Raw genomic sequence first — 26,683 nt, 5'->3', positions numbered from 1 at the left:
TATTTCTTTGTCCCTCAGTTATTTTGACTTTTTTTTTTTGATCGTTAGGTGACTGAAATTCTGACCTTTAGTGTGTTTTTCTTATGGTTTCTTTAGTATTTTGCTGAAGTGTTCTGTACTGCATTTGGATTTTTATTTTGGTTTTCAAAAGCCTTTTTGTTCTCAAATACTTTTCTCTCTGCTTACTTTGATTCCTAGTGTATCACAGACAGTGGAAGAATACGGGCAGAAACATACCCAGACAGCAGCTGTCTGGTTATAGATACAGCTGAGAGAGATGATTCAGGTCCTTTCAGAATAACGTTAAAGAATGAGGCTGGAGAGGACACAGCTCTAATCAACATTAAAGTGGTTGGTAAGTCATGTGGAACAGTGCACATGAGCCATATCTTTTATCACAGCCCTTTTGAATAAATGATCCTTGAAGAACCCTACTTTTCTGCATCCCAACAAGACACAAATTCTTCTTCCTCTATCTGAAGGGTGTCTTCTGTAGATGTTGTCCTCTCTAGCTACCAAACTGTTGTAGGTTCTCAGAAAACTTCCATTTCCCTGTTTGTCCCCATTTTCAGATGTAGAATTGAGGTGCAAGGATACTAAGGCCCAGTGTTACTGAAGGACACAGGAGCTTAGCATGGGATTTAAGGAGGAGTTAATTATCACCCTCCTGCCACGTCATGCTGCAGGGGCCAAACTTGTGCAGTTGCCTCAAGCTGCCCTTAACACTCTCCATTCTCCATTCTTCATGTGGCTGTGGGCCCTGTCTTAACACATGCCCTTAAGTGCCTCTGATATGTCTTAACTGTGCTGAAGATCTTGGCATTTATCCCTTCCTAACCACCTGCCAGGATCCACGAAGACCTTCTTTCTCTCCTCATCAGGAACTCCTGTTGCACTTCAAAAACTACCCAGATCTTTCTCTTATTTTACATTTTTTATTTCAACCTGTGCAAACAGAAGAAAGATTTTTTTTTTTTTAATAATATTTACTTTGTTTACAACAGATGTCCCTGATCCTCCTCAGGCACCAAATGTGACTGAGGTGGGTGAAGACTGGTGTGTTATGACCTGGGAACCTCCGGCAAATGATGGTGGATCACCCATTTTAGGTACATACTTTTTTTTTTGTGGTGATGCTCTAATATAGGTAAAAGCAGCAAACCCCAAATAATGGATGCCGGAGTTTAGCTCAGGCCCTGGAGAGCTGCACTTTGAGTATCTAGTTGCAAGAATGCTCTACCCAATCTTCGACTTTATTGAATACCTGTTTTTCTAATGCTTTGAGATCTATCATTTTGTATGTCACCACATTATCAATCCCCCTATTTGAAAGACGTCCTCTTATAATACTAAACTTTGAACAGTTAGCCTGTTTGAAGGCTAACAGGAATTTCAGAAATAATTGGAATATCTTCAAATACACTGAACCAAGAGGGAAGTCCGAGAGTCCCGGAGGCCAGCAGACTCAGGCCCTTTTCACTCTGAACTAAAGACAGAGGTGTTGTAAGTGATGTCCGAAAAAGCTCATACATGGTCGTGAAAGCCAAACTGGTGATTATCAGATAGCTTGCAATGGGAAAAAAATTAACAATAACGCCTAAACCACTCTGAGGCTAGAAAGGGATATTGAGGTGTATCCAGCAAAAATGCCATTGGGCAGCCAAAAAATAGACCCGTCACTATTGTGCTTTATGCCACAACTTACTATAATAAAATTTTGTTTGGTCAATAGGATATTTCATTGAAAGGAAAAAGAAACAAAGCTCCAGGTGGATGAGGTTGAATTTTGAACTGTGTAAAGAAACAACTTTTGAGCCAAAGAAAATGATTGAAGGTGTTGCTTATGAGGTTCGCGTATTTGCTGTTAATGCAATAGGCATTTCCAAACCAAGTATGCCCTCGAAGTCCTTTGTTCCTTTAGGTAAGTAGTCAAGAGCATAGAGATAGGTATGCATTTAGAAAACTATCATTAATACATTATTACAGTCATCTAATTATATAACTGTAGTTCTTGATGCACTTGTGTTGCTCAGGACCTGTCTTTATTAGGTGTTCCATAAACTATATGTCTATCCCTCAAGGATTTATAGTCTTTTATAAACAAGAAACAAGGATGTATAGACAGAAAAATGGTGCACTGCAATAAAAAAGTGACATGCTATAGGTGAGTCTGATATGGTCAATATTATGGTCAATATGTTTAAGGACAAAAACTAATAGTTCCACATTTTTGTGTATCATAGGTACCTCCTGAGTTGAGACAAACTATTGCCAGTCAAACTGGCAATTTAGGGAATTGATAAAGATGATGGATTTTGTGTGTCTTTGTCCTGCTGTAAGTTCAGTCAGGCACCGGCTTTTGGCTAAAAATGGTCAGGAAAAGTGACCAGAAGTCTAAAGATCACTATTTGCAGGCTGCACTCTATGAAAATGAGACTTTCCTTCATGTTTCACTACTTATGCTTTGCTGTTAGATAGTAGCTTGCCATTTAAAAATGTACAAGTATTCACAAATAATCCATACATTTCCATTTAAAAAAAAATCACAGGTATACAATGTATCATAAAGCAGAAATCCCTGCAAAAATTAAGTGAATTTGCCCAATATTGCAATAAATCATATGATAAGATACATTTGGATAGTCCCTAATTTCACTCTATGCCTCATGGATCCCCATTAGCTGAAGTAGGGGCTCTTTTCCCAGAAAGGGATCACATATTTTCAATATCCTTTTGCACACAATCCAAATTAGGCTACGTCATATTTTATACTATTTTACATGTCACCTTATTGCTTTATATTAATGTGACAGCTAGTGGGCCTTGTCATTCACCTAGTGACAGATTAATTTGGTGGCCTTTTCATATAAAGAAACAGATTTTCAAACTGTTGTGACAAACACACGTCCCTGTAAAAGATAAGTGTCCTGTTCTGCCAGCCAGCAAAGGTTCCCACCTTGATCAGCGGCACCCCCTGATGCAAAGAAGGAGGGAGGTGGTGGCTGTTACTGCTACAGCATGCTCTCCTCTTGCCAGAAAATACCTGCTGTTGGAGAATACACTACACACAACTTCTCTGCTCTACCTTCCACCGATCTTTGTCCTTCTCACCCCTGAGCAGGAGGAATTCAACTCTGGGTTAGGCTGTGAGCAGGTATAGGATGAGGTACCTACTTCTCCTAGTTTGGTCCTAATTGGGAAAGACATGCCAGGAATGATTAGTAATGCCTGGTAGGTAGGAGTTAGCCTAGTTTGATGATGTTAAATTAGAGGAATACACATCAAAAATTTAAACCTTTAATTGTAACACAGTTTTCTGCCTTCTCCCTGCTGCCTGCTTGCTTCAGCTGTTACCAGTCCACCTACTCTCCTGGCAGTGGATGGAGTGACCGATACCTCAGTTACAATGAAATGGAGGCCACCAGACCACATCGGAGCAGCAGGGTTAGACGGCTATGTTGTAGAGTACTGCTTTGAAGGAAGTAAGTGACGACGACTGTGGTATGTTACTCATAGTAGGTGACACTTTCTCCATTTTTTCTCCACGGGTGTCAGGTAGTCTTTAAGGTAGATTACTGTAGGTAATCAGTCAGAAATCCTCAAGCAGCAGACTTCTGTTCAGGCTTCCTTTGGTTTGTATTCCAGATCCTGCCCATCAGTTGTAGTTCAGCCCATCTTACATTTGATCTGAAATCCAAATCGAAAGCCATATAATCTGTTGTAGTGTACCAAGTACCATGTTAATCCCTATCCTCTCTCTTGAGCTAAATGAAGAGTCGATGCAGTGAAGAGTGGACGGGTGAATGAATAGGAAATAATGAATAGGAAATAATGAATGGCTGTAACTGTAGTCCAAAATATGAGCAGCTTGGCTGGGCTTTAGGTACAGGAGGTTCTCAGTGTGGCAATCCCTACCTTGATATATTACTAACTGGCTACTTCAAATGCCAGTTCCCAATACTGAGGACAGACAACGTCCTCAATGGCTGGATGTAGAGTTATCTACGCTTGCAAAGTTCATGTCTGGATATTGAATTTCTCCAACGTTTCAGTGTAGTTAGATACGGGATCTTTAACTATGTCCATCTAAGACAAAAATCTATACAGAACTGAAGGAGAAAGATAAAGATGTAAGAGACTGAATAAACTTATGAGTAAAATAACAAGGAATAGGGAAATATAATGTATATTTTACAACTAATAGCTTTTGGTAATCAAGCAGCACAAACTTAGTATTTTTCAGCAGATTTTTTTTCCAAACTGGCATCAAATGAAGTCTCTTTTCAAAAAGTAAAATCCACCAACTCCTAGGTAAGTATCAAATAGACTGGAGGGATACGTGCAATACCCAGCCTCTGTGGGCAAATGCCAATCAGTGGGACTCCTGCAATGTTGTGTGTTTGGATGAATGGGACATAGTTATTTTCAGCTCCACTAGCTGCTGCTCTTAGCTGCGCTATAAATCAAGCGATGAGTTGGACACCTTATTTCATAAAGGCATTTATTTCAATGAAAGCTGTTCATGAATGCAGTCCACAGCCTGGAGACAAGAGGTAGAGGACAGAACTTGTCATTCACACTGTCACATGTTTCAGATTCAGACAATCCAGGAAAACAGTAGTTCACAAAAGTGGTCAGATACCACAGGAGCAGAGTGCCCTCAGCTCTCACTCAGGCGAGTGGCAGAGGGAGCGAAGAAGAACCACTGGCTTTTCTCAGGAGCACTCAGCATCTTGTAGTATTGAGCTGAATATCTGTAAGGAGCAGGAACAGACTGCAAGAAGCTCAGAGGTCTGGAGAAGATTACCTGAAGGCAGACACAGCTGGAATGGTAGGAAGGGTTTTCCTTGTATATTGGGAGGGAGCTGCGGGAACAGCTCAGAACGAGTAAGCATGCAATGCAGTCTTACATCAAGATGCAGCATTCCTATAATGTTTCCATTGCACAGGCAAGATGTACGGGAGTATAACGGGGACTGTCAATGTGAGGACTTCACTATATGCTGTATATTATGCTCTGTTTAGCATTGGTAGGACGGTGGGGGAAAAGTTAAAAGTGTTTGTAATATGTCACGGTCATAAAACCCTTGACCTTACAGTATGTGATTTCCAAATTAGGTGACGAGAGGAGAAGAAATATATATACACTAATTCAAATTGTGGTGTTCAGAGGAATTTTCCAAATCTATCTTTTAAGGACTATTAGACAGAAGATCATTGTATACCTGTTGAATGGAACAAATTTTTTACTTTTTTTTTTCAGATAGGTTTAAAACATATGAAGATACAACAAAATGGCAGTCAACTCTGTCATTTTATTGTTACCCACCTCAGTTAAAATACAATGGGTACAATGTATTTTACATAGCTTTCTGAGTGTTTATGTATATCTGTATATGCCTCCTATATATGCATATACATCTATATATACACAATTGACATTATTTATGTATATATGTTACAAAAATGATTAGGAAGAAGTAAGCTTAGTAGAAAATGCCAAATAAAAAAGACATGTTATTGGAATATACAACCTTTTCTCTATGTTCAGTCCTTTTTATCTTTCTTGCAACATCTCAGTCCCTCTTTTCTCAGTCCTTTCAGTGCCTGTTCTGCCTCAAACTAATTTCTTCTATACTGTTTAATAACTCTTTAATTTCAAGGTACTTTTTATGACTGTCTATATTCATTCTGGTGTTCTTTTCTTTCAGTTATCTGTTTGTAAACTCATTTGTCTTTACCTTCTCCATTCTTTCATCATTGTCACTGAAGTAGTTCTAAAGAGGGCTTTTTTGAGACTTCCTTATCATAGCAATCATTAGGAGAAATCACAACCTGGAAATAGGAAGACAAAATATATACAAAATTATAATTTAAAAGTATCATATTCCATGAGCATTGGATTGGCTTCACAAAAATTGGCATTTGCCTTTAGACTGAACTCCATAACTTGGTCAACATGGTGGACTCTTGGATTTCTTTAACTATAGTAGCACCTTTGACAGTTCACTGAGTATGTTATTGAACTGGAGTCTCATCATGAGTATCTGGATCAGGCATTATATAGATGTGAATAACGTGAATATAGAACTCCCCTTCCAGGGCTAGTTTACAACATCCAACTTGAACGTCTTGCTGTGATGATATAGAGTAGACCAAATCTTGTTGACACTGAAGAAGTCAATTCCTAGTAATACATGCTGCCAACTCATTCTTGTTTGACATTTTAAGAGTAGTCTGATGAGCTTGGCCCTTGTTTTCCCTAGTACACTATGTTTATCTGCCTTTAAAGGGCCATCAGACCTGCAGGTGATCTGTTTTCATAGATAGTAAATAATCACTTTGGAAAGTCTCTGTTGGCTGAGATCTTTGCCGGTGTACCCATCCAGGACCATGCACAGGTTCCAGAATAGTATTTTTATATCCTGAAAATAGCTGAGTCCAGGATTCCAGGAAATCAAGGGCAGTCATAGCTTTGTCCAGGAAATAAAGCCTTAGGGGTTTCATCCTATGTGTCATCATCTATGGGTCTGGCCTTCTTTACTTTTATTTCTATGTTGCCTTTAGCTAAACATATTCTCTTCATCTGTTTCCCCAAGTTTTTTTCCAAGACTTCTCTTTTTCTGTCTCTCTTACTCAGAATTCTTCTCTGAATTTCTGCTCTCTTCTATGATGTGTTTTCTTCTCCTCCTGCACTTTCTCCCATCATCATTTTGTTTCATTTCTCTCTCCCAAATGTTCCTTTTGTCTCTTTTCATCTTCCCAGGGCTGTGATCAGGCCCAAAGAAAAAAACCCTTATCTTCTCCTCTTCCTTTATCCTTTAGCTTTCCTGTGAGCATCATGCATAACTGTTCTTTGATCTAGATGCCCTCTTCCCATCTCTTTCCTCCCTGCAGTCTCCCTAATATGGGTCCTCTAAATCTTTAAAGCCCAGCATCTATCTTTGCATACTTACTAACGGGAATTGCTAACCACTGACAAAATGCTCCATCTGTGTGAAAGTGGGTGTCTCTGATTAATTTTAAAGATGGATTCTCACAAGGTATATCGACAGATCTGTCTGAGGAATTGGTGGAGCCACCTTTTAACCTGGAAGGTACAGTATTCAACAAAGGATATAAATCTTCTTTAATGAAAGAAAAACTTTCTTCATAAAAGTAAAGATAAATTTCTGGGAGTGAATTTCAGGGGCAACAGCCTACAGTACATGTAGTAAATGTAGAAGGGGAAGGGGAGGTGCTCGGGAGACAGTCATTGATTGCAATCCTCTTCTGCTAGAAGCTGAAAGAAGCAGCTTGAAGGACAACTTAATTCCTAAAAGTAAGACACACAGTCATGAAAATGTACCACAGTATTGCATGCTAAGTCTGTAGGGCTCTCTAGTTTATAACAGTTCTCTTGTCTTCTGTGCCAGTATTTTAATGCTATCTTTATATGATGTGGAAGGTACTGACACTGACTTGCTACTGCATAAATCTGACCCCAAATGTCAAGGTGCTAGCACTGTTAAAGCAATCTATGTTTGAAAGACAAGGTGTAAAAGAAAGTATTGTTTGTAATTGAAGCTTTTCTGAAAGACTGTACTGTTATGATCACTCTATGGACTACATGCGACCACCTAGGGGTAGGATAAAAAATCTGAGAATGCTGTAATTATGTGAATAATTCTGACACAGCCTTTCCTTTTTAAAGGCACAAGGAGAGATGGCATTTCATTGCAATTTGTAAACATTCTGTGTTTCTCTCATCCCTACACTCTCAGTGGTAGTTTCAAGGGTACTCAGTACTGGTCTAATCGTGGTATTACTGAAATTAATTGTAAAACCAATTTCTCTCCCAGGAAGGTGTTAAAGTAATGATGAGTGCTTTTGGAAATATACTCTATATTCCCCTTGTTTTCTATCAGCTGAATTTAAAAACTAATCTGTTTTCTATCTGGTACAATTAAATGATAGACACATTCTAAAAATATTTATTTTTCTAAATATAAATATATAATCAGCAGAAACCCTTTAAGGTTTGAAACATTTTTCCTACATGTGAAAGTGAAGCAATGTCATGTTATAGCATAATTAGTAAAAGAAAATAGAGTTATTCATTAGAATGTAATGAATCTATTACTGTTCTGTAATTTTCCTTATCCATGCAGTGGATGTATTTATAATTCCCTATTCTGTCGATTCGTCCTCTCCTCCTCTTTCCCCTGAACTAGCTGATGAATGGATCGTGGCTAACCCGGAGCTGACAGACAAAACAAAGTTTACTATCAATGGCCTGCCAACTGGCTCGAAAATCCTTGTGAGAGTAAAAGCTGTGAATGCAGCTGGTGAAAGTGAGCCCAGGTACCACCCACAGCCTATTTTAGTCAAGGAAGTCATAGGTAAGATCCTCCTGCCTACGCTCACCCACAAACACATCCTGCTTCCATATTTCGTTCTGTTTTTTTAAGACTAATACTTACTTGTTGTTGGAAACTGATGATATGGCCTTACAAAGCCATTGTGCAGTGGCTAGAAATCATGAAACCATCTTTAGTTAAAAAAAAATTGTAATTCTTTTTATTTGTTTCATTTCTGAGCCTTTATTGCTCAGGCTTTCAAGGTTTTTTTCTGCAGAACTTGAACTCAATGTTGCTTTTTTAAGTTGCACTAAGTTTCTTGCCTATTCCTACCACCATAGCATTTGGTGTTACAAAAACCTATGGTGTATTGAATGTAACATTGTGGGACCAAGAAATTTAAGATACCTTGCTCATTAGTCAATTCTGGGAATTGTAGACCACACGGTCTCCTATTTATGCTGATGCCCACCAGTGCTGCCCCAGTTAGAAAACAAGATAAATGTCAAACACAAGCTTTTGGCTTTTTTCAGAACCTCCAAAGATTCGTCTACCAAGACACTTAAAACAAACCTACACTCGAAGAGTTGGAGAAACTGTGAATCTCGTTATTCCTTTCCAAGTAAGAACTAAAATAACTGACAGGAAATACTCTATTTTTCTTATACTGCTGCTTTTTAACTTATTTCTATATAACTTTGGTAGGACAGTGAGTTAACTTACACAGATGTGGAAGCACACTGAAGTATATAGGTGCTTGAAAGCTTTTGCTTTGACGTCTCAAAGAAATTATGTTAAGCCAATTAATAAATGTGGTAACTGGCTTAGGCAGGCTGATTTGTCATTTATCATTCAAAGGACACTTATAAATCCTCACAGTAGACATTACATGTGACATAATTGCTAGCACAATGGAAAATGGTTACACTGGCAGTAGTTAGCTATGATATCAAGGGTGTGACTGTAGCATTTATTAATTTTCTTGTCTTATGAGAGAAAAAGTGAGGGCAAGAGTGGGCAGAGTTTCACCATCTCCTATAGAAACTGCAGCTTTTAAATCTTTGAGGTCACAGCTGTAATATGACAGTTTCCAAGCATATAGACATTTTCCCACAGCAACATGTTAACCTTAAATCCCATACCTTTTATGACAGTGACTGCCTCTGTCTGCAGGGTTCTTATTCCTCTGAATACAAGAATTATGGCAGAATTAATTTCTATTTAATCTCTACACATCTAAAAATACTGGGTGGGCATAATCTAGCTTCTACAAAGCTGTTAAAAGCCTAATATAAGCTTGAGCAGCAATACACTGCAAGATACACTGCTCTTGAGAAATTAAAGAAATATGCTATGTTTATTCTCTAAGAAAAGGCATTCAAAAAGGTGTGAGATTACTCCTTTTGGGGTAGCACTTGTAAATTGTTTGCCTCTGGAAGGTAAACCCCATTGTAAAGCAGGTGGAATTTAATCTGACTTAAGTACCTAAATTGGGCACTACCATGCCAAAAATGTACACATCTCACCACAAAAAATGACAATCCAGCCTACCTAACAGCTATTTCAACTACATTTGCAATGAAAGAAGGGAGTTTGGGATCCCTGGAGGCTTAGTTCACTGTCTTCCTCTTTCACTGGCAGTGTAGAGAATGTAGGCACTTCCAGAAGGTAAAATATTTTACTGCATTTTCTGTTTTTTTCTCCTTTTTTTTAGAAAACTGGAAATTAATTGTCAAATTTGGACAGAAAGTTCAATGTCCAATTTAGCCAGAATTTGAAAATTTTTTCAGTCCCCTGAAAAAAAAAAAAAACAAATGCAAGCAAGCTGAATTTTAGGTGAATTAATATGATTGCATCTCAAATGCTGTATGATTTTAAAAAGAATTCTCAGTTTCTTTCAGGATGTTTTTTATTTCCTGTTTGGGGAAAATGGGAAATAAACACGTTTTCTCTCCCACCCTTTTCTCTCCCAAAATTATATCCAAATTTTTTTCCTGGCTTCTTACAGGGAAGACCAAGGGCAAAAGTATCATGGCAGAAAAATGGTTCTCCAATCGACAAGAACCAAATCAACATCCGCAACACTGAAAATGACACTATCATCTTCATCCGAAAGGCAGAAAGGAGCCACTCTGGAGAGTATGACATGAAAGTGGAAGTAGAGAACTTGGAGGACAAAGCTACAATAGATATTCAGATCGTTGGTATGTTTCAAGAAACAGAAATAAATGCACGCCAGAGAAGCAGGCTCCAGCCATTCCAAGGCTGTAGGAAAGGAGAGGAATCCCAAAGAGCATCTTTCTCAACAGTGATGACTCTCCATGTCCAATTACTTGGATGTAGCTTTCTGTTCTCTAAGTACCCTGTACAATGGCAGGTGCTTGTTGGAACATGTCGGTCCCTTTTTGTCACTGTTACGCTTTTCACATTCATGTCTATACAGGATGCAAGCTTTTTCCCACTGAGTGGTATCCATAGCCAGAAATGGTAGTAAATTCATAGTAACCTTGTCACAAGTGTAATGTGGAAGAAATCCTAAATGTTGAAAGCACATGAAAGTAGGAAAGACAGACAAGGAAACACATTTACTTCTCATTTTTAACAATCTATTTCTTTATATAATAGACTGATAATAAAACTGGTAGAGTAGCCTTTATAATGATCATCCGACTTTGTCTTTTAGGAACACATCTTCAACTGCTTTTAACTTATGCCTTTAAAGAGCATATGCATATTAGAAACCATGCTCACAAAGTGGTCAAGTTAAGTTTTTTGATAATTCTGACATGTCTTAACTTTGGAAAGTTTTATTTTGCAACTTCAGCTTTCCTTTAACATTGTTTTTGGCATGTGTGTGCTGAGAGAGAGAGAGAAATCAAACTAAGTGGAAGATGTATGTAGAAACAGAAAATGTCAGCTGCCGTATTTTCATTACAGATCGCCCAGGCCCTCCAGAGATTGTAACTATTGAGGATGTCTGGGGAGAGAATGTAAATTTATCATGGAAACCACCAAAAGATGATGGCAATGCCGCCATTACTGGGTACACCATTCAAAAAGCAGATAAGAAGAGTATGGTAAGTAATAAGGAGATGTTTAAAAGGCTGATGTACTCATTAAGTTCTCGCTTTTAAAAATAAAAAGCCTTACATGCTTAAATTGATGTAGGTGGACAAAGCATTGATTAGTCAGTGTTCAGAAAATCTGCAAGACATCTCTAAAAATTCTAAAAATTTCCTGTTCACTGTATCTAAAGCCTAGAAATGGAAAAGTTTTCAGATGATGACAAAGAGGAGGACTAAAAAGGGAAGGACAGGTGGGTTTGAGTGAAATAATTCTGCTTTTTTTCCTTTGTCTCAGAAGAGAAAATAAAACCCAAAAATATTAATTCTGAAGTCAGCAGGTTGCTACTAGGATCAAAATGTAGTGCTGTTCTTTCCAAATCTGTATTGTCACATTGTGTAAGTCATTGCCACTCCTTACTACCCATGGCAAAATGGTACATACGTAATTCATAAATTGCTTTGAGATTTACAGATTAAAAATGCAATATAGAGATGTTTATTGTTTTCATTAAACTAACATGAATTTTACACTTCCTTAAAAGACAGCAGTTGCATTCTTACATTTAACACTTACTGCAAATTTAAACACTGGAAATCTAGGACAATATTTGGGGAGCTGCCTTACCTAAAGGAATCTTTTTGCCACCCCACTCCTCCACTTTAATATGTTGATCTGCTTCATGGTCTGATCAATTAATTATCCTTGTGCCACTATTTCCTTCCCGTCCTTCATTCTTATTTTCTCTTCCAACTGTAAGAAGAAATTGTGTCTGTACAGTGACAAGAACAATGATGTCACCTGTTTCTAAATTGCTGTGTTAAGGAGAAAGCAACAACAGCAGTGTCTAGGGTCCAGCGTGTCATGGATTATTCAGGTCATAGTTCACCCATGTTCTCTGTGGTGGTGAATTTTGCAATTCTGGTACAGCTGGTCTTCTCCAGAAAACTTTTCCCAAAAGGCACTTTGCCTCTTAAAGATGACCATATATCAATTCAAACTGTGGCACAGAGAACTCAGCCCAAGTTCATCTTTAGAAAAGCAAGAAAACTACGTAGGGCAGAGTAAAGAAAAGCAAAACCATTGCTGTGGTCATGCTGCACTTTATATTAATTGCATTTTTAGCATTAACCTCTTTCATCTCCATTTGTTACTTAGGTATTGTGTACTAGGATAGAAATCACGCGTCCCGTTACCGCTGCAAGACTAAAGTGCTAAAACGCACCTTCCCATCTGAGCCTTTAGATATCAGAGGACCACCTGCATAAAATCCTATTTCCTGTGAACACTCAACCTGTGGAACAGGGGGTAGATTAGTGCGTTGGCCTCTTGTGAGTACATATTACCGGAGACCAGCACATGATACTGCTTTTCCCCTGCAGCCCGCAGTTTTCCTATCTGCAGCAGTACCTTTTCCATCAGCAGTGTGGACCTGGAATGAAGGAGCCTACCTTGCCTCATACAATACAGTCTTTGTGATACTGGATTTTCTGAAACAAACCCTCCCAGCTAAGAGAGTGTAACAATTCAGTAGGGTTCTTTCCATTCGGCCTCCACTGCTCAGCGGTGAGGTCTGTGATATTCTCATTACCACTCCTTTCAGACAGGATAATTAATCATTGTTAGCTTCACTATTTATTTACCGTTTAACATTCCCTTACAAGAAAAATCTTACTCCCACAGTCTTGATGAGTCTTTCAAACCGTTAATAGCTGAGAGGTGCAGGGCGCTATGGGGAAACTTACTTTCTGTGTGCCTTTCAGGAATGGTTCACAGTAATCGAGCACTACCACCGCACCAGTGCCACCATTAACGAGCTCGTCATAGGAAATGAGTACTACTTCCGGATCTTCGCTGAAAACATGTGCGGCCTCAGTGAGGACGCAACGATGACCAAAGAGAGCGCTTTGATTGCAAAGGACGGTTAGCGAATTATCCATTCCTTGTCAAAAGGGAAGGGGTGTGTTCAGAGGCTGGAAGGTGATTAGAGGGAAAGGCTCTATCTCTAAAGCATGCAGATGCATTCCCAGCCCCAAGATCAGGTACAAGTTACAGCTAGGACATTTCATACTACGATTTCTTCGTTTGTCCATGTAGTTCACAGCTGCTTTTTTTTTACCATGAGTGGGACATTTTTCTCATGTTTCTTACATTTTCCATGATCTTGGACCTCATACTCATGTCACCACTGGCAGATACAAGTCGAGAAGACCTGGAAGAGGAGTAAAGCAACTGTTAGAAGCGGTGGGTCACTGCCTCCCAGTGGAGACTTGTCATCAACTGTGCAAATGCACCAGTACATTTCAGGCAGGATGCAACAGATAAAACACAGCCCCTGCATCTCATCTCCTGCAGGTGGAGGTGGACAATTTCTGAATCTCTGTGGTCAGAAATCCTGATATTTCAGAAACTGTCAGTTCAAAATGGCACTTTAAACTTCAAAAATAAAAAAATAAAGAAAATTACCTGCCCCTTTATGGAAGGGAAATTCTACAAGCAGGTGGTTTAAAGGAAGAAAATCAAACCAGATCACCTCCATTTGTCTGAAAGAAAGGAATATGTGACTGCCATGATGCAGAGGACAGACAATCTGTACAAGCTACAGTGACAGGCTGAAGGGATGGAGGTCCAGGGTACTGGATCCCACTTCCATTATCAAGAAGAAAACTACCTCTCTTTTAGAAATGGGATTATGAACAAAAGAAGGCTATAGGAATTGCTTTTCATCACGGCTTACTTGCCCTTGTCAGGACAGCAAGTGCCAGGCCTAAGCTGCACTGAAGTCAGTACGAGAGCTTGGACCAGGTTTCAGTGAAGCAAAGACATTTAATGATACCTGTGCACAGGAATATATGTCAGTCTGTCCAGCTGTTTTAAACGCCGGCTTAGTTTGTGGGTGAAGGTGATTTATGGGTGGTAATCTCCATTGCAGAGCAGGGATAAAGCAGCAGTGAGAAACTAGATTTTACTATCACGTTTCTCTTGCACAGAAACTACATCCATTCGGGTATCTGTATTGTCAGTGCACTGTACGAAGGAGAAAGAAAAATGGATTTGCAGATACAGAGCCAGTTCGTAATCAGAACAAACTGTGAAAAGTAATTGGCAACAGAGTGAACATGGCTTGCCAAGGCAGGCATCCCGCAGTACATCAGTCAGGATCCATCCTGTTCTGTAACACACAGGGCACGCAGGCAAAGACATGGCATATATGCGTATTATTTTGTCAACCACCTACTCAGGAGACAAGGGGGAGCTCCCAGACATCTACCCTATAGCATGACCAAGGGCTATAGTCACCCCACAGGCTCACCTCCAGCCTCCCCTACAAGTGCAATCAGACGGGTAGCTAGAGCCGCGCAGATCAGAACAGACTCTTTGCAGCTATTTAAGATTCTTGGGTATTTAGCTACATGCCAACACTCTTTTTATGAATGTTTTACTTTCATTTCATAGGTAAAGTCTACAAATACCCAGTTTACGATGATTTTGACTTCAGTGAGCGGCCGTTGTTTACTCAGCCTCTAGTCAACACGTTTGCTGTAGCTGGTTACAATGCTACTTTGAACTGCAGTGTTCGGGGCAACCCCAAGGTACAACATAGCTCATAACCGTTCAGTTAAAACATGAGAGTGTTTAACCTGACAATAAAAATTGTAGTAACATTTTTACTATTTGTCTCACCCACAAGCCAGACTGACGGCAAAGAGAGTGCTGTGGGCTCTAAAAAATACAAAAAAGGACTATAACTGTGTTATAGGCATTATGATCATTACTAAATCCACAGATAACTCAGGCAAAGGGCAGAATCTCAGGAAAAGGCTGGGCTATACTGGGACCAGCACTGGCAACAGCTATATAGTTAATATATCAGTAAAGGTTGTTACTAAAATAAAGCCATAATTATTCTATAAAAAGCTAGTTATGCTTTAAGAAAGCACATTGCAGGAATACTCTGGGGATTGTGTTGGTTCTCAGACCCTCTTTGCAACGCATCCTCCAGTTTCTTTTGAGTTGTGTCTTTTTGTAGTCTTTTTTCTGTTGCGAAAAACTGAACTGACCTAGTAAAATGAGAATTCAAGAGTGTTTTAAGAACATGTTTGCTGTTCACTCTTCACCTTCAGTTTCTGACTGTTCTGTTTGCAATACTGTGAAAAAACATGCTTTTCTTATTGACTGAAAATAATTGGATGTCAAAAGTTATTGCTCAGATGTTTCCTATCATTACAAAGCACCTCTTATATTGATAACAGGCTTATATGTATGACTTTAATTATGTGACAGGAGTTGCACCGAAAAAATCATGCTTAAAAACAGATGCATGATGCAGCCTGTGTTTATGTTTGAGTTAAGGATTACAGTTTCCTTTCTATCACTATCTCATTTTTTTTGTATCATTTCTGGATTACTCAACTTCAACAGAGCATCACAAGAAGTGATAAAATATTTAAGTTCATAGGTTTGTGCATGTGTGTATTCTTCTGTTTTTACCACAGCCCAAAATAACCTGGCTGAAAAACAAAGTCATTATAATGAATGACCCAAGGTACCGAATGTTCAGCAACCAAGGTGTCTGCACCTTGGAGATCCGCAAACCCAGTCCCTATGATGGAGGTACTTACACCTGCCAAGCAGTCAATGAACTTGGAGAGGCAGAAGTTGATTGCAAACTGGAAGTAAAAGGTAAAGGTTTTAAATCATTGCAAATGTCCTGTTCATCAGAACACCATCTGCACAGGAATCAAAAGTATGCAAGGCAAATGCAAAAGGGAGTTCAAACAACTTTTTAAACTTTCCTGGATGAAAATAATAACTTGGTTAGGACCAAATCAACTATATTGGTTGCTCTGTTTTCTTTTTGAGGACCAACATGCTGTGTTTATGCTACATTGTCTTTTTTTCCCCCCACACCAATTTACATATTCAGTGATTGCAAAGACTTTTTCCACAAGTGGCGAAACGGTAGACTACACCTCTTAGAGCTATGCCACTTACCTGACAGACTCTAGTAAGACTCAGAGCTCTTTGGGAAAACATTAAAAAATCTGCTTGGATAAGAGACAGATCTCTGAAGGAAATGGCAAAGGGAGAAGGAGAGAAGGAAGAAAGACTAGTTCAGAGCAGTCTTTGCCTGCCTTAAAATTATGTATTAAACAAACCAAACATTTGCTTCCAAGGAAAACCTTGGTTTTGTTAGCAAAGTCATGTAGCAAAAAGCAGTATTGTCCCCAAGGACATAAGCTGGTTGATATAATTGCTGTATTTGCTTTAAGAACAAAGTAATCAAAACCATGGATTTTGCAAATATAGGGGAAGAGGATGAAGCAGGTTAGCCTTCTACAACTGAAGACATATCTTTGTTTTCATTAATAGATAAATTTTATGAATTCCAGTTAGTTTAGCATTGATTGGGATACCATGAATGGCAATAGGATTTGGATTGGACTACTAATGAATAATGTCAGCACCATATTTTTCAGAAAATTATTTCCTAGGAAAAGATGGGGTCATACTTAGCTGGACTACCTCCCACCAAAGGCTTTTGCTTCAACTGTGGAATAAGATAAGTATTTTTGAAAAAATTAATTTGAGGTTATAAGTGAGGAAAGCTGCCTAAAGCCAGCTGACAGGAAGTGTCTAACTCAGGAATCTAGAGGGATTTTAGGCTAGCTGAGTATGGCCCTAATTACATTATTCCCATCATGCTAGTGTATAATGAAAAGCATAAAATTTAATATTCTTATGGATTGTACTGTGTTATTTTGGATTTCAATTTCCATTTTCTGTATTTTCTGATGTATCATGTCCCACAGCTCAAATCTGCTAGCAAGAAGCCATTGCCATACATGTTTGGTCTATGAAGTTGAACATTTAATTAATGCAATGAAAATATGTGTAATATGTTTCTTAATTTTCATTATTTATTTTTAAGACACTGTGTTTAAAAGGTGATGTCCTCGTCCTGGAAGTATAATTGTTTTCCTTAATCATAAGCAAACTCTCTGTTTCACAGTGTAACAGAAGACCTCATCACCTGAGAAGATTGCTTTATCTATTTTTTTTTATACTGAAAGGCCAAGTTAGTTTGCTAACTTCTTCAGTCCCCAAGCCCTAAAGTTCTTACACACGTTTACACTCAGTTGTAACTTTTTAGTCTTCAGTATTTTGCTTGCAGGAAAACCAAATACTACATTTTAAATGCATGAAGGTGTTTATTCTGTCCTTTGTTTTACAAAGAATTTTTCACATATAATGTACAGAGTACTGTGAAATATTTTAAAGATAAGAAATAATTTAACTAATATCTCTCCATTTTAGGAAGTCCAAACTCCAAATGTTGCCATGGATTACATATTATTCTTTCCAGCTGTGAAATATAGATGCTTCTGTTGATCTTGGAAAATTTTTTTCACTGAATATCAGGATGAAGTAGTTTGTTGTTTTTGAAGCGTAATACAAACATCGTGTCTTCATTGAGGCTCTCTTTTAGATGCAACAGTTTCCAAGAAATTGTTCACCAGCAGTGGAGGCTGCTCTATGTTGGAGCTTTTAAGACAGAAGTGTGGAGAGATTTTTGTCTTTGATCAATACTGATGGGGAATTTAACTTCTTACATTTATGAATTGGTATCTGAAATAGGCTGGGAATGCTTTGATCCTTTTCCAGTCGATTAGAAGTAATGTATCTAGGAAAAACTAGAAAAACTAGAGAAAAACTAGAGAACTACAGTTCTCTTCATTAAAGTGGTTACTAGGTACAGCTGAGATGATGTCCCTGATGATTTTTGCTGACAAACGTTAACTTTGATAGGTCCAGTTTTCTGAACAGTGTTCTGAAATGGAGAGCACAGGATACACTACGTTCACAGGCAGCCAGACCTGTCTCGTTCACAGCTGATTCTTTACATAATGGCTGCATTAAGGATTAAAACAGAAAAATTGTATCTGGCAACATGGCAGCAAACATTTAGGGTAGACAACAGTCAGAGCAGTGAAGCACTAGAGCAAATTTCCTGAGAGGCTGTAGAGCCTTTAAGAGCAGCTTAGAAGAAAGACAGCAGTACAATTTGTTAGGATTATGACATGCACTAAATGACATCTCAAGATTGCTTCCAGCTCGGTGAGTCTGAGATTTTGACTCACTTCTTAACACTGCTGACACACCCTAGCACCTCAGTCAGGTTCAAACATTCCCCTGATCATTCATCCCACAGGAAACGTCGGATAGATGCATGGGCTTTGCGTCATGTCCTGAGACTTGTATTGATCACCCTATCAGCTGGTTACAGTCCAGTCATCCTATCAACTCTTCCTACAGCCTTGGTTCCTCTGGCATCTTATCCTGGGGTAGCAGTTGAACATACCTCTGCTACAGTGAGAATGTGGCTGTCAGAATTACTCCTTTTAGACAAGATTCAGTTCATCCTTCCCCACTTTTAAACGAAACCTCCCACACTCACTGACTGCAAAAGGCTTGTAGCATAGACGTTTCTAGACTCAAAAAGCCTTCTTCCTTCTCAAATAAAGTAATATTTACTTTAAAATATCAACTGAAAAAAATTGAATACTCTGCCATAGATGTCTTGCTAAGAGCATTTGATTCTATAGTCACTTAAATTTTACATCATACCTGGAAGAAGTCCTGAAAAATGCAAGCTGTTAGGATCCCACCTGGGCTGTGTTTTATTTCTCTCTTCTTAGCTATCTGATGGGACGCTTCATTATCCTAAATGCCACCTCCCTTAGTTAATGGTTGGCTTCTGAACCCAATCTCATATTCACCATTACCTGGTGCAGTCCCGCTCCCTCCCACCAAGCCTGGTATCGTGGTTCTCTCCCAGCGGTTGGGACTGTGAGTGGTCACCCTTGCTCAGATTCCTCCCTCCATCCTGGCAGGTTTAGCCAGTACTTCAGACTCCTTTTTGAAGACTGCTTAGACGAGCAATTTGTAGGGCTTAGACACAGGACAGCTGTTGTAAGCGTTCGGTGCTGACACTCTTAACACGACCGGCAGTTCAGCTGATGAATTCAAAAGGAATAGGATAAAGCGAACACAGCAGCTGGAGCTTGGCAAACCAGGGTAGGCTCAGGGTTTGCCATATGATACAGACAAATGCAAATGACTATTAAACAGCTGGAGCATAAAAACGTAATTACATCTTGTTTCACTCGTAATTACATCTTGTTTCACTCTTCTATTGACTTACGTATTGAATTATCATTTTCTTAAGTTTCCCAGCCTGTTTGTTCGCTTAGAAGGGCTCTTCGGATGACTGCTCATCACACTGATGCAAAGAGTTACGGATTTCTGACTCGCTGGAAATGGATTGCAGTGTGTGTGTGTATGTGTGCCTGTGTTTTCAGATGTATAGCTTCAAACTGGTTCAGCTTTACTCCAGCAAGTAACAATCAAGGTCTGAATTTGTAAAATGATGAGATACAGTTGAATGTTGCCTGAATAAGACCAACAAGGCTCAAGGCTATGCTACCTATCTGGTGAACGTACTAGCTACAGTGCTATTCTTACCAATCTTTGGGTAGTAAGTCAAGCTTAAGAGCCCTATGCCATGCAACAGTATATATTACAGTAAGTGAATTTTCCTTACGTTGGCTAGAACTTCTTTTATCCATCTATTTCTGAGGTGCTGGAGATCTGAAATTTATCTTGCACATATATAAACCCAGTCCTAGGAATGTCATAGAACTACTCACAGAACAGTCTAGGATTTCTGATTTTGCATAGTATTTGAATAACTGAGTAGCTATGAATACTCTGGATATGAATACTATGAGTATGCTACAATTTTCTACTTTTTTAGCCATTTGTTTACAGTATTTTAGTGCCAGATTAAAACCCCTAGTTGTTACTAAATTTAATGTTCATTTCTTGAAAAATAATGAATGATAATTATGAGCACCAAAAAAAAAAACAACTTATTCTGTCCTCAGAAAAAAACCCCAATGGTTTGCATTTACTAATGTTATTTCAGACAGACTACTTCATTCTTCTATTTTCAGTTTTGCTGAGTGAACTTAAAGATAGCAGTTATATGAGTTGTTTGGTAGAATTCCACATACACTGGCTTTTTTTGTAAATACAAATTTACAAATTTTTTTGGTAAATATAAATATGCTGAAAAAAGTCATGTAACAGATCTGAGACAAAAGAATAACTCTACCTCATGTATCTTGAAAGATGACTCATACACAGAATCTAATGATATATACTACATAGGGAAAATTAAAAATATGTATCTCTTAAGTTTGAGGTAGATCCCTAACTATGGCTGTAAATCTCTCATTACAAGCAGTAAGGAGCTGATTTCTTATCAGCTTCACTGAGGTCAATGAAAATATTCAGATAAAGTACCATGCTGCTTTTATCATGAAACAAATGTTTTTGGAGAACGTTTATCTTAAGAGCGAAATCAAGGTTGGTGATCACTCTAATAGGTTGATGATAGCAAAGATGCTGTGTAAGAAATATTAAAAAATAAGGTGTTAAGATCAACCGGGAAGAATTTCAAATGTGAATAAATACCACTATAAATATTCTAATTCTGCAGTGATATATCATGGAGTAATTAACCCAGGAGAACCATTCTTCTTGGCGGGGAATAATCAGGTTTATAATAAGCATACTCCTCTGGACATTCCATTTCATTCCCTTCCTCTCTTTCCACATGCAAACGCATTTTCTGCATGCAAAGTGTGTATTTATTTGCTTTTTTTAGATTAAACTAGCTAGTGTCTCATGGCATACAATGTCTATGTCACATGAGCAAAGAAGGCCAAATTAATCAAGAATATGGATATTTAACATCAGAGTTACAAAGGTTTTAGATATATTTCTGCTATGCCACTGGGTATAGAACTACCTGTACCTGTAAAGAATTCATTTAATGACCGTGACTACATTTGACCAAAACACTTAGACCTTTCCAGGAGACAGAAATTTGCATCTCCGAAAAATATCTCTCAGTTAGTTTGTAGAATTACTGAAAGAATAGAAGTATCATAAAGTCATTTGCTGTGCTTAAAAGGCATTCTTCAAATCAGATTAGTCTTTCATTACAAATTAGTGTTCGGAATGATAATCCATGCCTGAGCTTACACTACCGAATCTAAGGATGAACTCTTGATCCAATTGAAATCAGTGACAGCTTTTTACTTACAAGCATATAATTTTCCTTCATTTCCTCTAGAACTTACTTTAAATTCAGGTTCAATGGGGTTCAGAGAATTTGGCTCTTTCTATAGAAACGTGTTTGCCTGGAACATTGTCCAAATCCAGAATATTGACAGTGCAGTTTTAAAATGACAGAGGTGCCGAGAAACCAGCCTCCAGTAGATTATGCGTCCAAATTTACCATTTCAAACCTAAAACATATTAAGAAATCAGGCTAGATAATGTTCCTGTAGTTTTGGAAGTACTAAGATATTTTTCTTAAAAGGCTACAATAGGTACAAAGTTGAGTGCTTTTATTTATATACATACACATATATAAATACATATATATGGGTGTTTTATAGAGTCAAAACATTTCATTAAAGGTAAGGGCTTCTGTAGAGTAAATAGCATGCTTTAAGTAATGTAAATGTGGATATATGACAAAGTACATACTTTAGTGCACAGGTATGTAATTAGTCTGTACTTGATTAGTTTGCCTTATAGAGTTTCGACATATATATATATGCTTCGGTGTTATGTGTGTGCTTCTTTCCCCTGCTGGAAAATACTATATATATATATGTGATAGCTTCTTTGAAGCTACATTTAGAAACTTTTATCATACATGTCAGTTGCATAATTTGGTTCCAATCTATACTTTAGACTAATTACAGGAGTTATAGTTACTTGTACATATTAATATAGCTTTTACATATTAATGATAATTTTGAAGTGGAACTGGATCCCTACCTTTTACTCTTCATGTGCTTCTATTCCTACATATTTTACATGACTAAGGATTAAAACATCGTCTTGACATAATTGTAAGCATAATTTCACTCAACATTTTCTCTCTACCTTTGTGTTTGCAATTAAATTGTTACTTCTCTTTCTCTCTCTCCCTTAGTTACACAGTAAGGATTTTTGAATGTATATTGTCATCTAAGGTAAGCTTTCATATGGTTCTTGCATATGAAGCTTATGTCTGTTTACACGTCATACAATGTCTGCCTAGTATGGCATGATTTTCATTATGTCACTTAATGAAAATGGTTTTTAAAATGAGTAGCATGATAGTTTTAATGCATACAAAACCAGGTTTTTATAATAATTGCTTGTTATAGTAACTCGTCTCAGTAGTACATCCCACTACCTTCTAATAGTGCATGTTTTAATGGAATTTAACAACACACGAGTTACCATCATTAATCAGCATGAATAAAATACAAGTAATAAAAGAGCATTTTGCATTTACAGTCAGTTATTTTCATATAGGAATATACCTCTACATAAATGAAATGTTCATTCCACAATTAATTTCATTTAAAAATGAATGATTCATATCACAACTTGCACTGCAGAAGTTGAAAAGAATGCCAAAAAGCATGCTTTTTTTTTTTTGTCTGTATTGTGCATCTACCTAAGGTCGGGAGCGAAGAGTTCTGCAACAGTGACGGTGTTAAATGAGACAGCACAGCCTCGTAATCACTAGTAACTAATAGCACTTCAATTGGATAGTCCTTGTGTTAGTAAAGGTTATAAAATCCTAAAATCTGTACTCGGGATAGATGCTGTATGTAAGTATCAGCTCAGTTGCATTTAGCTGAAGCGTTCAGAGACGGTGATATCTTCATCCTGGTAATGTACTTTTGCTTTAAAGCTTTTGGTGTGTTCCGGAAAAGGCTCCGAAGGTAAGTGCAGTTATTAGCGGGTGGTTTTGCAACTTGCAAAACAGAATACTTATGCAAATTTGTAAGAGGACTAGTAATGGAATGTGGCTTTCTTACAACAAATGCCACGCTTCACCTTGAGAAAGGGCAAGCTCTAATGTTTTAGCAAAATATTTATCTTTTTCCCACTGTTCTTTCCAAATGTCATTTCATTTCAATGAAATTAACAGAAATACCCATGTATTTAGTTTCCATGACATTTTTTTCAACAGCATGAAATTTCACTCCTCATTTGGATTATTTGTATTAAATTACTACTTCTACATCAGTGGGATCTGGGGTTCCCTTGCTATTGTGTTAGACACTGCATACATGTTTTCCTGGGCACTGAAAGAAATATTTTTTCTTGGATTGATAAAATTATTACATGTTCTTCAAAAATCTTTTGCCTTGTCCCTTTTTCCAGAACACGAAAGAAAACATTCAGTATTTCCAATGGCTTTCTTACAAGCCTAGGTTTCTATTATAGCAGTGATTTGAAATAGGTTTGGTTCATTTTTTTACTCACGGTGGCTAAACCACGGTCATAAAGCATATAGACCTAAAAGGCTGGGAATGGTACTTCTGATACCAGTTCAGTGAACTCCAACCATCATAAAACTGGAAAATGGGGGGAGGGGGGGAAAGGTTAGTTTCACAGAGACAGGAAACAAAGTTTTGGCAGGGCTGGAGGAAATGCTGAATACAAAAGGCCCCTACTTGTCAGCGGGGCTTGTGAGCATGGATGCTCACTGCTGCAGCTAAGAAAGATGCTGGCCACACGTGTGGAGTAAATCTCCCCTATGGATCGGTGCAGGACCTCCCCCAGCTTTGCGATCACATACCAATAGCTTCAAGCCCTGGGAAAACTCTAGAGCTTGCAGGGAGTAAGCACCTGGATCCAAGGTGATTACATGGAGTCTATTTTTTATTCCAAAGCGAATCCAGAATCATTCTTCAGACTTCCCCAGCAGATGAAAGTTTTGACTTTCATCACCTCCCTCTGGAGCCTAAAGGCACCCATATCTAAAATCCTGCCTTTTATTTCTAGGATTCTTTTACATATGTCATCCCACCTGTTATTTTCAAGCAACATGGTAAATATTTTGCTAAATACTTAAAAACCATTATCAGTCCCAATGCTAGAATAATTCGAACATCTCTGCATGTTTTCCACAACTCATCATAGTCAGGTGTTTTCTACTTTGCTCCCTCTGAGCTGACTTCCATCTCTCACTATATTCCACCCAGCCTGATGGAAATCCAGGAGGGTTATTTGAGGTGAGGCTTATCATAGACTATTGCATGGGGGGAAATAAATGACTGAATATGTGACATCCTAGAAATTAAATTCACCCTGTGCAAGAGGACAGGAAAGTTCTGTAGAGTACAGACTTTAAATAATGGTTAATTCTTGTGCTGGGCTTTTGAACAGGGATGAATTTTATCGCATCTCAAAATGAAGTATGCAGTATGGACTGAATAAATCTTTGTCACTTACGCCAGAAAATAAAGGTACAAAGCTATTGCTCCAGAGACCTCCAACCTGAAGATTTTCTTATTGCTTGTTTGTAGGTGGGCTTTCGTTCTTCAGACTATTGATGGATGGAGTGCCTCCGCATATCATTGATTCATATATGCGTGAAGTACAGGCAGACAAAACTGAGGGGAAGTGAGAGTCCGTCCACGGTGTTTCCTCCCACTGCGCTGGAAATTGGTAGCAGAATTACAGCATTTTAGTTCTTGCAATGACAGAACAAACGCGTGGCTGAGGATCTTCTTTTCTTTTCTTCTTTTTTTTTTTTTTTGTTTCTTATTTGTTGTTTTGTTTTCCCTACCTGCTCTTACTGAAAAGAAAGAATACGCATGGATTGCTTTGGGGTTGAAATGAAATGAACTGAACACAACACACGTTTTGTAATGTTCAGCTTTATTTTCCGTTTGATATTGTGTTCTGTTTTTTAACGAGGAAAGAGAAGAAGCTGTGTAATAAACACGAGGAGGCAGTCAGTTTGTACTTGGTGGTACAAAGCATATCTTTCTTAGACTGAAAGTACATGGATTAGCCAGTAGCTGTGCAATAAGACCCTTGGAATACATACCTCTTTGATAATGTATCTTATTCACCTGGGAATTGTTTAACAGAATACGGTTTTACTATAACGTAATTAATACATACGTACTTAATGATCATTTAAGCTGAACATATCTTCCTTTAGAAGTTTTGATTCCCTAAACCCAACCCATCAGTCTCTCAAATGAACTGAAATTGTTTTATTTAATGTACAATAAAGATGAAGTGTTTAAGATCTATCAAGTTCTTGTTTACTTTTTTTAAAGTTTTTTTTCTGTCTCATCTTACCACATTTCTTATTTAATTTCCACATACCGTAAAGCAGGAACTTGAGCCCACCACACTGAGTGGAAAACAGTATCAGCAGTCACTTAACCCAATGGGCTTACACTTTAAGATACATGACACAGAGAAATGCTATAGATACATGCAATTTTGTATCTATATGTTTTCAATATTTTAAATATTATAAATATCAACTGTGACAGCTTTCATCATTCTGGATCCACCCCCTTCCTCAGCAATTCATGGATCACTTGCAGATACTGTAGCAGAAAAGGGACCCACACTCTATCACCAGTGAGTTTACCGTGCAAGGCAAAAATGCCTTCAATTATGCTACATTACTTTTCCAACTCCAGCGTCATTAACCTCCATGTATTTCAGGAGTAGGGATGACTGTAAGTCTCCAGCAAACTCTGAAGCATGTGAGACACAAGGTCACACATAATTTGGCCAGATTGTCAATCCCCTAGTGCCCCGTCACTTATTTACCCGTTCTCACTCTGGCTGTATAGGTAGGTTATGTAGGGCAGGTTATGTGCTTACTGACTAATGATTGATCTTCAATTATGGTTTATAAAGATAAAGGTCTACTTAGCCCTTTATCTTTATAAAAATGACTAAGAATGACATCAGCGCATTTTCAAACATCCAGCAGTCAGTAATTATGCAATAATAAAAGAATGTGTTACTATGAACCGCCACTGCTGAACTGGTGTTTTTTCACTTGAATTACCACTTCTTTCACCTTGAGGATCTGAATGCATTTTCTCACTTAATGTTCTATAAATCTTACTCGCTCTGAGATTCTTTTTCTTCCTTCTCTCCTTCCTGTCTCTGTGATTTTTTTCTGTGCTGCCATCTGTGCAAGGAAGCAATTCCCCATTCCCAGTGATCCTGGACAACCCCCCACCTGCATTTCACCCTGCTCCCACCAAAATCACTTCTCTCCTACGCATTCATTCACACCTACTAAGAAGAAAATTCCATAAAAGATTAATAATTTCTCTTTATTCTGTACCTCACCAGTGAATCGGATCTCCCTT

General features: G+C 38.1%; 1 protein-coding gene across 1 annotated transcript in view; it reads left to right on the top strand.

Moving 5' to 3' along the window:
• Nucleotides 1-25,739, top strand: part of MYBPC1 (myosin binding protein C1) — a gene marked incomplete at its 5' end in the record, with an annotated part of 80,598 nt that extends 54,859 nt beyond the window's left edge. The window contains 12 exons of the mRNA XM_082011995.1: nt 199-355; nt 1,005-1,109; nt 1,733-1,921; nt 3,348-3,482; nt 8,214-8,381; nt 8,873-8,961; nt 10,348-10,543; nt 11,277-11,416; nt 13,166-13,325; nt 14,859-14,995; nt 15,899-16,085; nt 24,857-25,739. Of these exons, the coding sequence (XP_081868121.1) occupies nt 199-355; nt 1,005-1,109; nt 1,733-1,921; nt 3,348-3,482; nt 8,214-8,381; nt 8,873-8,961; nt 10,348-10,543; nt 11,277-11,416; nt 13,166-13,325; nt 14,859-14,995; nt 15,899-16,085; nt 24,857-24,957 (1,764 nt within the window). The 3' untranslated portion in view covers nt 24,958-25,739. The remainder of the gene's footprint in view (nt 1-198; nt 356-1,004; nt 1,110-1,732; nt 1,922-3,347; nt 3,483-8,213; nt 8,382-8,872; nt 8,962-10,347; nt 10,544-11,276; nt 11,417-13,165; nt 13,326-14,858; nt 14,996-15,898; nt 16,086-24,856) is intronic.
• Between the last annotated feature and the right edge of the window lie 944 nt (nt 25,740-26,683).

The sequence above is a fragment of the Phaethon aethereus genome (genome assembly GCF_964289735.1).
Source record: "Phaethon aethereus genome assembly, chromosome: 1".
Classification (NCBI taxonomy): Eukaryota; Metazoa; Chordata; class Aves; order Phaethontiformes; family Phaethontidae; genus Phaethon; species Phaethon aethereus.
This window is presented reverse-complemented; position numbering and strand designations above follow the sequence as displayed.